The 16,098-nt window shown below is 39.6% G+C and overlaps 1 protein-coding gene and 1 non-coding gene across 2 annotated transcripts; one reads left to right on the top strand and one right to left on the bottom strand.

The window, feature by feature from the left end:
• Nucleotides 1-1,428: 1,428 nt before the first annotated feature.
• Nucleotides 1,429-9,903, bottom strand: LOC127514250 (uncharacterized). The gene is made up of 10 exons (XM_051896919.1): nt 6,222-9,903; nt 5,396-5,613; nt 5,001-5,132; nt 4,643-4,810; nt 4,402-4,538; nt 4,070-4,181; nt 3,888-3,968; nt 2,056-2,236; nt 1,904-1,988; nt 1,429-1,480 (listed from the first exon to the last, which is right to left on the bottom strand). Exons 1-10 carry the CDS (start codon nt 6,241-6,243, stop codon nt 1,429-1,431), a joined length of 1,188 nt encoding a protein of 395 aa, XP_051752879.1. The 5' UTR covers nt 6,244-9,903.
• Nucleotides 9,372-9,444, top strand: trnar-ccg (transfer RNA arginine (anticodon CCG)). The gene has a single exon. It is a non-coding gene; the product is annotated as a tRNA-Arg (tRNA).
• Nucleotides 9,904-16,098: the final 6,195 nt, after the last annotated feature.

The raw sequence follows: 16,098 nt of genomic DNA, 5'->3' as shown, positions 1-16,098 counted from the left end.
CCCCATAAACACAATCAAAACCAGTGAACCACCCCTTTAATGTATCTACTTATCCACAGCACTTTACCTGGATATTTTCTTTTCAGATGGAGGAGGACTGCTCTCTCCCTTGATTCAGTTCTAGCCTTGCAGATCAGCTGACCTCTGAGCTCACAGTCAACATCTTTAAGGGTAGACTGGAAGTCTGAATCAGATTCTTGCCATCTTCTCCCAATCCGGTGTTTTTTCTCCATGTTCAGCAGAGAGTCCTCAATTCTATAATGGTCAGCAAATAAATCTTATTAAATGTTATTTATACACTTTTTTTAGAGAACAGTAACAGACAGATTACTGCTTACTTACTCTGTTTCACACTCCATGTATGGCTCATGAGTCCCAGATCTATACATTAAAAAAAAAAAAAAAAAACAGCACAAAAATTCAGTAGCTACCAAGCAGAAAGCATTACTGTGGTACACCTGACCAAACATTGTTTATGTTATAAGGGAGGCCTTGGTGGTAATTGATTACTAATAACACCATATTAAATTTCTGCAGTATTACAGCAACTCTTAATTTATAACCATCGAGTACCTCAGAGATGACGTGTTTTTTTAGGCAAAACCCGGAAGTGAATTAGCATTTTAGTACTTCCGGTTCCATCGCCCCGAAGTCTATGGGTTTTTTGAATGGGTTTTTGCTAAATCGCCTGAAATAAGGTCTGTGGATAACAAAGCCTCTAAATATTTTCACGTTTTGATCTATGACATAAAACACACTAGTTATAACCCGCTTGTGATTTTTTAAACCTTTATTGTGTCTTAAAAACGGCGGTTGCTAACAAGTTGCTAAAAGGGACTACTTCCTTTGGCGGGGACTTTAGACGTCATCATGACAAACAGGACATTTGGACAGCATTTCTCATGAAAAAGTGGATAAGTATTCATACACAGCGCAGATCATAATCAGCGAGCATGTTTTTAAATAAAGTTGTTTTCTAATTAAAATGTTTGAGGAAGCTTGGTGGTGGTGACGTTGATCCGCGACCATGGCGTGCTGTAGTCCGTTTATAGCCTACTGTTAGCTTTTTATATCTGACGACTTTATTTAGGCTTCAAAATGTATAAATGTTGTGTTAACTTGTAAAGATTATCTTGACAGACAAAACGTGTAAGTGTCATAACCCTTTGTTAAACACAGAGCTTATTTTTTGCGATTTTCCAAAAGTTTATGGGGAAACCGTAGGCTTTCGTTCGACGGAACCCTTGTGCCGCTAACTTCCGGGTTGGCCTACAAAACACGCCATCCCGAGGTACTTTATTGTGACGGTTTCCTTCAAAACTATGCTGTTACTGTAATCACACCTAGGCTTCCATGTTGAAGCACATCAGCAGGGCACTTAAAGATGGCTGTAATTACCATATAGTCTTACATAAAAACATTGAACTCTTACTTGAACTTGTAGAACTGAATCAGCTTGATGATGTAGTCCCTTTTCCATCTACAGACAGTGTCTGGAGAACAGATAAAGACATTACTACTGCTCTAATAAAGTGCTTCATTTCATGCTACTTCTTCACATAGCTTACAGGATTATATTTCATTACTGTACACGGAAAGGTAAGGATAACATATTTGCAATATTCTTTGCTAATAACATTCATGACCTTCTTACAGTATTCAAGACATTCATGCATTCACTTCAGTTGCTTACTTATTGGTTTCTGTTTCTGTTGGGCTAGCTCCATCTCCCTTTTCTTCCATTTCTCCATGTCTCCCTCAGAAACCAACACTAGACAACAAAAAAAACAGGAAACAAGACAACATCAATGCTACATACTCCGTGCAAAATGCGCTTGTAAATGGAATCTAAAATTTTCCCATTTACAACTATTGTTACCTGTTTCTTATGTGCATTGTTTACCTGGTGCTTCTCTGATGACAGATGAGATGTCTTCTTGAGCGAGAATCGATATTTTCTCTGTCTAGTCTTTGCAGGAGCTGCATCTCTGCGAAGACAGTTTAATTTACTTATGCTGACTTATGCTATCTGTGTGTGATCAGCTGTGGACAAACCTAGGTCAGTTGATTTCCTCCGTCCATAATGCAAAAGGGCATCAGTCAACAGGTCAAGGCGGTGAGATGGAGTCATCTCCTTTGTGACTCTGGCAAATCTTCGGAGGAAAGACCACAGCCTTTCCATTCCTTCCCCGTCTGTGAGCCCAAACCCATCAAGCCGCCTGCTGCTGTACTTGATCTGTGATTAAAGCAAAGTGGTAGAATATCACAGACACTGACACTAAGCATGATCCTACTACAGTGGAAACTGCTTATAGTGATCATGGTTACAGTGATCAACCACTTAATAATTAACCAAATAATTTGTTTATAGTAATCAAGTAGTCCGCTTACCATGTTCATATTGTGTGTGTTTGGTGTGTGTGTGTACATATGCTTGCTGTGTGTCATGTGATGTTTTCCTCTACTCACACTGCTGTGGTCTACTGAGTTATTTTGCCCACCCATTCCTGCTCTGCTGGCTTTTTTGGGAATTTATCCCCGCTCTCTCACAGCAGCAGGTAGGCCTACTGTATGTCACGTGACTGGAATGTAATGCTTTCACCCTGACCATTTAGACAGGGCTTGAAGCAGGAGAGGGCCTTGGCGCAGCTTATATTATTTTATCTTTAAATCAGTAAAAATAGCAAAGCTGTTCATTTTATTACTTTATATTCATGTAATAATTATACAAATTACATAGTAATCTGCATAAAAAATAAAGAAAAAGAAAACAAATTTGGTTATAACAATCATATGTTTATAGTGATTATTTTGACCCAGACAGATGTGAGATAAGCGGTTTGCACTGTAAGGTTCTAAACAGTGCATCTCTGAAACAAGTTTAGGCAAACACCAGGTGGGAAAAATGTTACATTAAAGGGGGGGTGTAATGCTTTTTCATGCTTTCTGACTTATTTACATTGTTAAAGAATTGCATTCTCATGCTAAACATGGCCAAAACACGAGTTGGTCGTATGACAGAGTATTTCTGTGCCAAATATACAACTTCAGGTTGTGGACGTTTCGCCAGAATGTTTTCGCCAAATGTTTTATGACATGGTACGAATGTACCATGTCATAAAGGGTGGAATTCCTTCTATAGGCACTTCTCCCTGATAAGTGTGCACACACACACACATCACCCAGAGCAAGATCACGCCCATCAGAAAGAAATTTCAGTATTTTACACCTCACAATGAATATCAGTCAATTTAATTACGGTTACTTTTCTTAAATATGACATCCTTGATGAAGTATTCAGCCTTTAGATGTGACTCTTTAGCTCTGCCCACGGCACTGACAGCGGGAACGCCTCCAGGAGCTCGGCTTTTTTCGGATTACTGCATGGCTGTAATTCATGCAAAAGGAGGCCCAACCATTGAGTGCATAGAAATGAACATACTTTTCAGAAGCCTGACATTTCTGTTTAAAATATCCTTTTTTATTGATCTTATGAAGTATTCTAATTTATTGAGATAGTATATTGGTGGGTTTTTGTTAAATGTGAGCCAAAATAATCACAATTAAAAGAACCAAAGACTTAAAGTACTTCAGTCTGCGTGCACTGAATTTATTTAATACACAAGTTCCACAATTTGAGTCGAATTACTGAAATAAATGAACTTTTCCACAACATTCTAATTTATTGCGATGCACCTGCATATGTACTCAAGATTAACATGAGATTGGCATGAGAAACTGTGTGTGATACCCCCCTTTAAAGATTACTTTTAGGCATATCTACTTAATTTCAGCTGTGCAGTTGATAGACAGGAAAATGGAGGCCAAACAGGGAGTGAATGATGTGTGACACAGGTCCTGATGTCTCTATAAAGTCAATGAATCACCTGGCAGGGCAATTTGTGTCCATAAACGTGAAATGCTGGTACAGCCAAGGAGATGTTGTGTGGTATGCCCTCCCCTGATTTCTGATTGAACACAGTATGGCATAATTTTGAGTTAATGTGTCATGGTCTTTTCTCAAAACAATAATTCAGTTTTACACAAAAAAAAAAAAAATTGTACTTACATGCAAATGTGAGGCAACAACACAGGCAATGTCATAAACTACTTGCAGGTGTATGTTCTTGTCCTCACATCTTCGAAGTAGCTCATCGATGACATACAGGGGATAGGCTAATCTATTTCAGCACAAAAATATGAATGATGACACTTTATACTGAGGAAAAGTAAAAATTATTTATACAAATACTCTCCCATATACATTGCGAAAAAAACATATAAAATATGGCTTATGTTAGGGTCATGCATTTTATGAATCGGTAGAATCAAACAAGGGAATTATCATTCTGGAACACTGGGTCAATAGTCAGAGATGTCACTACTGTGGCATAGACTTGCCGTTCTCCTTGGCTCACGTTGACAAACATTAGGGGCATTTCATGACGACAAGAGGCTCCTAACACTCCCGTAACATCAAGTTTCTTTGCTTGTTTTTGTGACCTCAGCACGTTGCCAGCCTTGAAGTTACTGCAGTCCTAAAAATTTAAGGAAAACATAGATTTATGGGAGGAATGATGATCTTTTTTCACAAGTTAAATAAATATTTATTATTTATATAAATTCTACAACTATGACTAACCTCATGAGGCTTTGAGCTGTCAAGATGTGATAGCAGGTATTCTTCTACATCCTTTTCATCGACAAACATGCGGGTTCCATGTAATGGCTCAACCACACTTGTACCTGAGCTTTGATTCCTTACAAAGCCAATGTTGGCATCCAATGTCACAATCATATCTCCATCCGCCTGGAAAACAAACACATAGTAATCCTGGTTTTGTATCTTCACCAGGTTTATACATTTATACTGTTACTATTTTATTATAATACTTTATACAAAAATTAACTAATTTTGCAGTTATCAATTCAATGCCATCAGGTCATGGATAATGAATTCAGGTTAATCAAACAAGAACCACGCTGGAACTACAACCAACCTTTGGACATGCTGGGCATATGGTCCCATCATCTAATTGTGGGCAAATATCTACCAAACTTCTTTGTCGGAAGTGGTGATGCCTAAAATGGGATATGGATTCTTCCACCAGGGCTCTGTAGAGTGTGTTAACCTAAGGAATAAGTAGCAGTCAGTGAAAACAAACTGTTTCGTATACTAACATCTGGTGATGGTGGTTCACTCAGAAGTTGTTATTTTATTGAAAAATATCCAGAATACTTTTGCATTCAACTGTAGACTCCTAGATGGTTCCATAAATATTTACTTTTAGTTGTGATAATTAATGATGTAGTACAATCAAGAAAGAAGGTGTAATTTTCACATCTATATAGACTCGACAGTATTCCATGAAAGAACCTCTGCAAACTGACTTACCTCTGCAAGTGTGAGGTTATTTTTCCAGCGCAGGGTGTTGCAAAAACCCTCAACAGAAACCTGACACTCCAGTGACAGACAAACAAAAAGCTCTAGCAGAGGGATGGAGAAGGCTGTCTGGGGCTTGTCGGCTGTTGCTGGCCAGAGCCCATACCTTAGCAAAGTGCAGGTTTCTGGTTCACACGCACACATATTGACTGTGACGGTGCAGAGCTGTCCTGCCAAATAAAAAGAGGTAAATAAAATAAAAACATAATCAAGTACTACTATAGAGACTACCATATCAGCATAGACTAAATCACTTGAGTGTGTCACCTATAGAGGGTATGCATCGACGTCACTTTCCCGCCGGAACGCGCTCCCTCAGCTGGACTGAGTGGTAAAAGAACCTGCTGCGTGACTGAATTTAATAGGGGAAACTGCGAAAACACGAGTAAAACAAACGATTACACTAAAGGTTGGGCTTGAAAGTGTTCCTTACAACTTGTCAAATAAACCTAATCCATGGATATTGACATGCAGCCAGGAATCGTGTTTCCTGACATTTATATGTGCCTGATTTCGACGCCACGGAAATACATAAAGCAAATCTGCCTGTGAACGCTTTAAATACACGTGACATCACGTGCATAGCCTCTTTAATAACTTAATGTTTGTTATTTTTGGAATCAGCAAACAGGCACAGATTAGAATTTTCAAAAATGTATCACAAATTTGATTAATTCCTTATAGAAAATCATTATTTCACATGTAATACAATTGGATTCCTTAACCTGTCAAGAATTTTTAAATACATTAAGACTTTGTATCATATAAAATGACACACCTGTACTGAAAATGACCTTCATGTCTTTTGTGTACACAGCATGGGTGCCATGGCCTTCAGGTAAATAAAGGAATAACCCCAGGGAGGATGGCTCATAGTAGGCATTCTGTAAGAAAGATTGATAGCTCTAACAATGTTTTTAAAACAACAAACTCGAGACACCAACAGTTGATACTACATAGTGCTAAAACAATTTGAAGAATCTAGTGAATCTGTTGAAATTACTGTGAGTTTGATGTTTGTATGTATGACTGCATGCTATTCGGTTGTTAAGTCTGACGTCACGCGGCAGCGCTTCCGGGTCCAAACGCTCTATCTCATACCACAAGAAAACAACAAATGGTGCTAATATACACACACGATGTGGTGTAATACTATCAAAAAATTATAATCATAACCTTTATCTCCATACCATTATCCCAGATGGCCAGACAGTGATTAATCTTTTATAAATCGTTAAAATATTAATGTCTGTGATGCTGTGAGCACGGAGACTGTTTTGTAGACTGTAAGTATTTTAAATGTTTAACTTTAAAATGTTAAATGTTTATTATGAATAAATAGCGCTCATAAACGTCTGTGGAGATGGCATTCTCAAGTGAAAGGAGTCTAGGCTTAGACCCATTAACGACGTTCCTTACGTCACAACTTAACAAGCGGATTGTTCTCACATTCCACTTATCAGGAAGATGCAGTGAATTTTTGTGAGTCTTCTTCAGACAAGCCTCACAAAACACTGCAGTGGTGCTGCACTCAATGCACCTATAATCAGCCTGTTCTAGGCAGACAACACACTGGGTAGTGATTGGTGCTGAACATTCAAAAGACACTTTAAGCATATCATCCTTGACTGCATCCCAGGCATGAAGCTCTCTCTTCTTTGCCTTACTGTATGCAGTCTCAGAACATGAACTCGGTGCCACATCATCATGTTCAGCCTGTTAAGGTGTAACAGACATGCAAGGTTTGGAAGTCTGTTTGGAGTTGGGCTGGGGAAAACAATGACTAAGGTACGAAACCTTTGCAGGGCCAGTGATACACCTCCTCACCACCTTAATCTTTACACTCCTCAAACGTGCTTTTCCCATATCTGAAATAAAAATATTTGGCAATTATTACATAAAGCAAAGTGCAACCCGTACTTCTTATCACAGCCTAAAAGACAGAAACACATCAGTGAACATGGGATGCAAATGAGGGATATGTATTTGGTGCCTGAGAAGATAGACTGACAGACGGATGAATGGATGGATAGATGGATGGACAGACAGACAGACAGGTGACAGGTGTGCTAATAGAGCAGCAGCCTGATTAAAATTAACGCAGTACCCCAAGGTTCCTCATGTGGGATCAAATGCAGCCAAGCTTTGTTCAAACCCACAGAACTTTATTTTACATTCTATTCAAGATCCCAAGGTTTCCAAACAGCCATAAAATACGTCTTGGGTTTGAATATTTCACTCAATATGAGTATGATATAGCTTCAGTGAAACGTTAACAAGCAGATACAATATGCAATAAGCCTTATTGTCTTACAGTGTGGAAAAAGTAATTTTTACAGGTTAACTTTGCGTTTAACTATTAAACTAAATTTCCCCATTAGACATTTCAGACACGTAAAAACATGCTAATTAGCAAGGTTAATGCTCACATAAAGCAAGTAACGTAACGATAGGCTAATAACGTAATATATAACAAACACAACTGCAACACGGTTATCTCATGTACGCCACCTTAAAACATATTTTCTGTATTGTTTTCGATCATTGACTAATTAATTACAGTTTAAATGCTCGGTTTTTCTCATTTCAATGGTCTTACCTGAAAATATCAACCGGGCGGGAAATACCGCAACGATGCCGCATCATCCAGTGGACTTCCGATTTGATTGGATCTGGAATCTTCTCTTGTATTTGTATCGGTGATTAACCATTTAGATGGATGATAACATCCATCTGAGCCTACCAGGCGCAGCAGGCCCCTTCTGGCCCATATCTATGAGCTGATAACCACTGATAACGCCCATTCAATCGAGTGATAACATTCGAAGCGGGTGGTCACCCGTGATCCTAATGTTTCAAGTTTAAAGTGATCCTATGTTTCAAGTTTTCTGAGTCATCATTTCAGGTCAACATATTTTCTTTATAATAATCCATTTTACGAAGTCAATTAAATATCAGTAATACATATAAAGCTCATTCTGTAAAAATATGGTAAGATACTCCAATGCAATCATAGCTTCTGTATTTGTATATATTGATGTAAAAAAAAAAACAAAAAAAAAAACACGTTCAATAATAAAGTTAATTATAAATAATGTAAAATGCTATCTAAATTGATATTCGGCTTTAATGGTGCTCATCTGGTGATGAGTGCAGTTATGTCACACTTCTTTTATAGCTTTTATGACAAAGGTTTACACAAAGGAAATAATTCTGAAATGTAGTTGCCTTCCCTTTTCGCAGTAACTGAGTTTTGACTGGGCTTAAAATGATCTGTCACATTTACTTTAGGCTAAGTATTCGTAAAGAAAATGTTGTATCCATGAGTAAAACGTTTCCATATGTCTACACTTAGGCACTCGGAAAACGTGACATGCAGCATTCTTTTTTATTTCTTTATTTTTTATTTTTCTACATAAAACATTGATCACGAGATAACGGGAAAGAAAAAAATGATGATGTATGGCTTTTCAAGGCTTCCGTACTTTTTTGATTGGATGGTTAAAAACGCATAATCCAGGTTTGAAAACACCCAAAAATGGGGAAACGCCCCTTTTTTTTTGTTCCGCAGAGAGTGCCATGAAATCTACCTGTGGCCACAAATATATTGCATTCGTATTGCATTCGTATTGTTAAGCACTACCATAGAAAATGAAGGGAAAACTTAAGGGAAATTAAGCTTAACCATTTTCGGTCCCCGCGCGGGAGCTCGTACTTTTGAGGCGAGGCAAGACGCATCTCAAACGAGCCTAGTGTCCGACTTCACGTTTCCGTTTTTTAACTCCTTCCCCGCCTGCAATCGTAGATCGTCAAATCCAGCCGAAGTAGAAAACACCTTGCTTCAGTTTTCATAAAAAGATAAAAACTGTGACAGTCTCCGTAAATTTCATATTTCAAAACACTATGATTCCATTCAATACGCTGTGTTGACCCAGTGGCCTAATGGATAAGGCATCAGCCTCCGGAGCTGGGGATTGTGGGTTCGAGTCCCATCTGGGTCGATCTAAAAGAGTGGATTTTTTTTGCACCGTACTTTCAAATAGTACGCATATTTTATAAAAACAGTGATGTTACGTTCGTGATGGAATCTGTTTTTTTTTTGTTTTGTTTTTTAGAATTTCTTTGCCCACTTTCATGCATTGACATATTTTTTCGTTTACTGAAGTTACTCCCTTTTGAAGTGCAATGCAGCTTTATACTTATAGTATGCTAATAGCTAATATTTGTTCACGAGTTTTTTTGGAAAACATTTGAAATATATTCCAAAGACTTTTTGATTTGTTTCCTAACAATACAGTGCCCAATGTGACTGTAACTTCATTTACCATCTTTAAAAATAAAATGGGGGTGATTTTATTATATAAGAAAAGTCCCAAGATTATTGACCTAAGATCCAAGACCCAAAATTTTAAGGTGACATTTTTTTAAATCATTTCAAATATCAGTATTTAACGTTTTATTTTTAAAATATCAAAACATTATTTATGCATTTGTAACTGCAGGTTATTCAGTTGTCACCTCAGAGCTGTATTAAACAGTTTGTGCAAATGCATCTAAATGCCACTTCAAATGCAGCTTCTGTTTCCTCTATTGCAAAGATGAATTTTGTTGAAATTAATTTAATTTGATTGGCAACAGTCCTATTGTGTCTTATTATTATAATTGAATTTGATTACATTTATGAAATTGACATAAAAGATTTTGCATGTATAATTTGGTTTAAAAAATGTATTCATAAAGGTAAAAATGCCCATAAAAAAGGTAAAAATCAATTTAAACTTATTGGAAAAAATAATTTGTTACTGCTGTGAACTGACTATCACACAGAATATGAAGAATATTAACTAAGAATATTAATTAAAACTGTCCTGAGTCAGCTGTCCACAACAGTCCCAAACCTGCCAAGGTACCAGCACAGTAACACACTCAGCAAAATATAATTTAATTATCATTATCGATAAAATCTCAGAAAATATTGAGATATATTTTATTGTCAATATCACACACCCCTAGTCACAGCAGTGTGTTTGTACCTGTACTGCACGTCATGTCCACCACACATTAAACTGATTATGATAATGTATGTAATGATGTGCACATTGGAGAATATTTACATTTCATCTTTTTTTGTTTTAAGCTGCATATATATGTAGCTTTATTGTTTCAGATTTCCGAGGCAGATGATGAATGAAGTTGCAGAGACCAGTACCCTAACTTTACCATTCCAACTGTAATTCTTTCAAAACAGTCATGTTGCAAGCCATCACTTTGACAGTTGCTTCAACAAGAGGTTGAAAGTCATGCATTGTTACTATTAATTTGTATCCTGCTGACTATACACGCTCAAGCCCTGCAATGCATTATTAAAAGTTCTTGTTTTATCTCAGAATTAAAAGATTCAAAGACATTTGCTACAGTTGATGAATATGTTTTATTAATTTGAAAGTTTCTAAATCCTTTGGGAATAAAATCTGTAGAAAATGACTTGGCCATGATTAATTATATTGTACCTTTTACATATGAAGATCATGAACTGGAAATCTCAAGTATGAAGGAGCACAACATTCAGTACAGAGAAATATATGTCTCTTCCATATTTGTGAGTTTGGCTAACAGTTTGAAGCTGGGCTACAAGTTCTGCAGTCATAGGCCATTCTACTGGAACCACAATTCCACTGCATGGCTGGTCAGGGATGATGGTATTGTTCCAGTCAGAGTCTTCTTTTCTTTTAAAGTAGATAAATGTTTATGGCCAAATGATAAATGTAAGTGCAATACATCAGGTGAAAATTTAACGTATAAATCTGTTCAATCCAGTCTTCTCTCTCTGTCAGGACATATCAGATTTTGGTCTGATATTTAAAGTAGTCAGCACCTAGTACAAGAGGTGAAAACAGAGGAAGAGCAGGAAGCAGGAGATTACGTTATGGTAAAATAATTGAACAGAGTTTACTGAGAAATCTTAGTTGCATGATGTTACATCTTTGATGTTGCATCTCTATGATGTCTTTGTCTGAACAGTATAAAACTGTTCAAAAAATGTTAACAAATGAAACCTTATTGTAAAGTGTTACCAATTAATGCTTCACAACATTGTCCTGTGACATTAACAACCTTGAGATGACAATACAAGCTGATCTTGTTGAGACCAGTGCTAAGTGGGAGCTATGGTGGATACTGGCCACCTAGATGATTGTTTTGCAATCTATCTGAGGGGTTCTGTACCTGCAGCTAAAATACAACAAACAAGCATAATTCCCTCTTCATTTTGGACAAAATGGCATATCTGATTACCACAGCAGTTGCTTATATCTGTTAATCGTTAATAAACTATAGTTTCAACTGATCTCTAACTTCGTTTACTTAAGTAAACACAGATGAACTGATCAAACTGCACATACCTCTCAAAAGGACTTCAACTGTTCGACAGCTGATGACGTAACACCCAGGTAGGCACGCCCTCACATGATAATGATTGGTCGATTGATAAGCTTCAATCTGATTGGCTAAAGAGTACGAATGACCCGTGTGGGAGGTGTGTGGTGCCAGGAGAGTCTCAGAAATACACACACACATAAATCCAAGGTGATTCACACGCGAATGTACGGTGGCGCATTGCTGCCACATACATATTATTTTTTCCACTCAATTATGTCGTTCAAACGATATCTTTTCTCGTTGAAACGACATCGTACACATATTTTGTACGTGACGTGTACGAAAAATACCTTTATCTGATCTATAATAGAGCTTCTATAGCCTAGATCAGTTTATTAGTTCAATTCACATTTATTTGTATAGCGCTTTTCACCCAAGCAGCTTTATAGAAAATGCATGTCAAAATTACAATTTGGAGTAATCTGTTATTGTGCAAGTTATTTAATTTCAGAAATGTAGCCTATAGATACATGTAGGCCTAGTTAACTAACATATTAATTTAAACAATGTATTAAGGTAGAAACAATAAGCGATGTCCAGAAAAATGAAGCCTATATTAAACGCTGTAGCCTACTAATAAAGCATACTACACAGAAAAATTTGTTCGTGCAGAATTTGATCTTTTAATAGCCTATCACTTAGTAGGCTTCATTAAGCGACGTTAAGCTTTTTATAACGGTTTTCTATAAGAGAAAAAACACTTAACGTAGGTCAATTAAACGAATTTGGTAAATGGTTTAAATGATATAGTTTATTAAATGGTTTATTAGTATGATGTTTACTGAGCTTGGTCTTTTCACTGTCTTAAGCTATACATTACACAAGCATTAAGCTATAAACATGTAGCCTATAGGCTATTTCCACAACAAATCCTTATAGTATTCAATACAAAACTGAAAAATATTATAAAAAGTATAAAATAATCATAAACAAATTATAGTGGCATTCATTACAAACAATATTTATTCAAAAGCCTAAACAAATTTATTTAAATTTAAACTTGCTCTCATTCGGCACAAATCCAATTGTTTCTATTAGCACTTGCACGTTAAAATATATTTACGCCTATTATGTTGTTAAACAATGCTTTCATGTCCCAAAACAGCATCCTTCACATGCGCAAAAACATGTTTGGAACAGGGTCGATTATTTCAATATTAGGGGGGCTTAGCCCCAAATGAGGGATTTAAAAAATATAGGCTATAGGCTGATAGGCCTATTTAATAAATGTTTGTGCATGAACAATACATAGGCCTATATCAAATCAATCCCTATTGAATTAATTTCTAATCATTCTAAATAACCTGCTAATATTCATGAATATTCATTAAGAATATCGACAAACTTTAGGCTATTTTAGGCTGTATTTGTCTAGACTGGCAATATGTGGCTAACATTTAGGTGTCACAGACACGCCAGGCTCTACACTCTCACAGACACAGCGCACGTCATCACCAGAGTTTTAATCACTCACACCTGCAGCCCATCAGCACCCTCATCAACAGCAGCACAAAAGACTCACGCTCTCACTCAGTCACTGTCCGGTCTTGTTTGCACAAGGTCTCACCTGCCTGCTTACCTCTAGGACTCCACCGAAGCTACTTACCTGTCTCCTGTGTTCCCCTTCGACTCCTCGTTGTCTCCTCGTCTCCCGTGAGTTTGTCTGTGTCTGCTCCAAGCTCCAAGTCTGTTGCCCATCTGCCATTCCTGCTAAATCAAGACAAGTATCAGTTCTTCTACAATATCTGCCAACGTATTACCTGCCATTACTCACCTGCACTCTGTCACTCATCCTGGTTGTTCAATAAAACATCTGCACCTATATTCCTGTGTCGCTGTCCCCTTCTGTGTTGTAACAGAAGACCGGACCACACCGCTGAACACCAGAATGAGCACCCAGGATCCCTTCCAAGAGCTCGTGGACGCATTGCGCCGAGCACTCACCGGTACACCACCAGCATCTGCACCAGCGAGCACTTCCGCATCCACCGCCAATTCTCCTTCACCACCTGCCGTCGCCAGTCCCATAGCACAACCGGCGCCCTTCTCTGGTTCGGCGGAGGATTGCAACGGATTCCTTTTGCAATGTACGCTGGTCCTGGAGATGCAACCGCACCTGTACCCCAACGACCGCGCTAAGATCGCATTTATAATCTCTCAGCTAGAGGACAAGCCTCTTTGCTGGGCTGAACCGCTGTGGTCACAAAAGAACCCCATCACACAGTCTCCAGTCTCCAGAGTCTCCAGTTTCATCGCTCACTTAAAGGAAGTTTTTGGAAGGCCTGCCTGGGATTCCTCGATCGGTGAGCAATTATATCAACTCAAACAAGGTTCAATGTCCGTTATTGATTATGCCCTCCAGTTCAGAACCCTCGCTGCCTCTAGCGGATGGAACGAGCAAGCCCTCATTACCACATATCGTCAAGGGCTGGATCCACGCGTGCAGATGCATCTCGCTGCATACGAGGATTCCATCGGGCTCGAACGGTTTATCCAACTCTCCATCTGCTTCGCCACTCGTATGCAGTTGTGTCTTGAAGAACACCAGGGCCAGCCGTTCCCATCGTCACTCTGCCGACCAGAATCCGTCAGCTCCCCAGAACCAGCCAATGAACCCATGCAAGTGGAGAATACTCGTCTGTCTTCGGCTGAGCGGCAGAGGCGGCTGACCCATAATTTGTGTTTATACTGCGGATTATCTGGGCATTACATCTCCGAATGCCCAGCTCGTCCCATGGTGAGTGTCATCGTTCCCTCTCTCAGTAAGATGAAACCACTCACCACTGTTGTAAACCTTACTGCTGCTGGTTTGTCTCTTCCAGTTAGTGCCCTCCTCGACTCTGGCTCAGCCGGCAACTTCATCTCCGGCGCCCTCTGCCGCCAGCTTCGCCTCAAGACAACAGCCATGCCGTCGACTTACGAGATCCACTCGGTAACTGGGAAACCCCTCAGCCGAAGACAAGTTCGTCTCAGTGCTGGACCCATCCAACTTCAAGTCGGCATCCTACATGTTGAACAACTCCATTTGCTGGTTCTGGAGGAATCCACCTCTGACGTGATTTTAGGGCACCCGTGGTTGGAGCAGCATAATCCTGTCATCTCCTGGAGAACTGGGGAGATCCTGAAGTGGGGTGACAACTGCTTCCTGGACTGTTTTCCTGAACTTCCCATTCCAAGCCCTCCTCGCTCTGAAAACTTACCAGTCTGCGCCACGTCCATCGAAAGCCCCCTTGAAAAACGCTCCGTTGACATTCCCCAATGTTACTCCCACTTCAGTTATGTCATCTGCCCCAAAAAAGCCTCCACGCTGCCTCCGCACCGGCCATGGGACTGTGCCATAGATCTGCTGCCAGGTGAGCCAGTGCCCAAGGGGAAAATTTACTCACTTTCCATCCTGGAGGAGAAGGCCATGGAGGAATACATACAAGAGGCTCTGTCACAAGGCTACATCCGCCCGTCTACTTCCCCTGCTGCTTCCAGCTTTTTCTTCGTGGCTAAGAAGGACGGAGGCTTGCGGCCCTGCATTGATTACAGAGCACTAAACAAGATTACCGTAAAGTTCCGTTACCCACTTCCTCTCGTCCCATCCACGCTTGAACATCTCCGGGGTGCCACTGTGTTCACCAAGTTGGACCTCCGCAGCGCGTACAACCTCATCTGGATATGTGAGGGGGACGAGTGGAAGACCGCATTTGTGACCCCTACTGGCCACTATGAGTACTTGGTCATGCCGTATGGATTGGTCAATGCCCCCTCTGTATTCCAGGATTTCATCCATGAGGTGCTCCGGGAGTTCCTCCACAAGTCAGTCCTGGTCTACATCGACGATATCCTGATTTACTCCCGGAGCATGGCCGACCATCGCCGCCACGTTGCGGAGGTCCTGCTACCCCTGAGGGAATTCCACCCGTACCTCAAAGCAGAGAAATGCACCTTCCACCAGCCCTCAGTGCAGTTCCTTGGGTACTACATCGATCGCAGTGGCATCCGGATGGACGAGAGGAAGGTCTCTGCTATCAAGGACTGGCCCATTCCCACCACCATAAAAGAACTCCAAAGATTCCTAGGATTCTCCAATTTCTACCGACGCTTCATCCAAAGTTACAGTACCATCTCCACTCCACTCACCAACCTCCTGCGCAGTAAGCCCAAGTCTCTGTCCTGGAGCCCAGCAGCCACCCAAGCCTTCGAGACCCTGAAGAAAGCCTTCACCACCA

Source organism: Ctenopharyngodon idella, chromosome 6 (genome assembly GCF_019924925.1).
Source record: "Ctenopharyngodon idella isolate HZGC_01 chromosome 6, HZGC01, whole genome shotgun sequence".
In the NCBI taxonomy this organism is placed as follows: Eukaryota; Metazoa; Chordata; class Actinopteri; order Cypriniformes; family Xenocyprididae; genus Ctenopharyngodon; species Ctenopharyngodon idella.
The sequence above is the reverse complement of the archived record's forward strand: the minus strand, read 5'-3'. Positions and strand labels throughout refer to the sequence as shown.

What these genes read in the sequence shown, in the direction of transcription:
- LOC127514250 (XM_051896919.1), bottom strand. Translation starts at nt 6,243, where the DNA reads ATGAAGGTCATTTTCAGTACAG. An exon ending in ATAACCTCACACTTGCAGAG is followed by an intron (nt 5,133 to 5,395) that starts GTAAGTCAGTTT and finishes CTTATTCCTTAG; the next exon opens with GTTAACACACTCTACAGAGC. An exon ending in AACGTGAGCCAAGGAGAACG is followed by an intron (nt 4,182 to 4,401) that starts GCAAGTCTATGC and finishes GTGCTGAAATAG; the next exon opens with ATTAGCCTATCCCCTGTATG.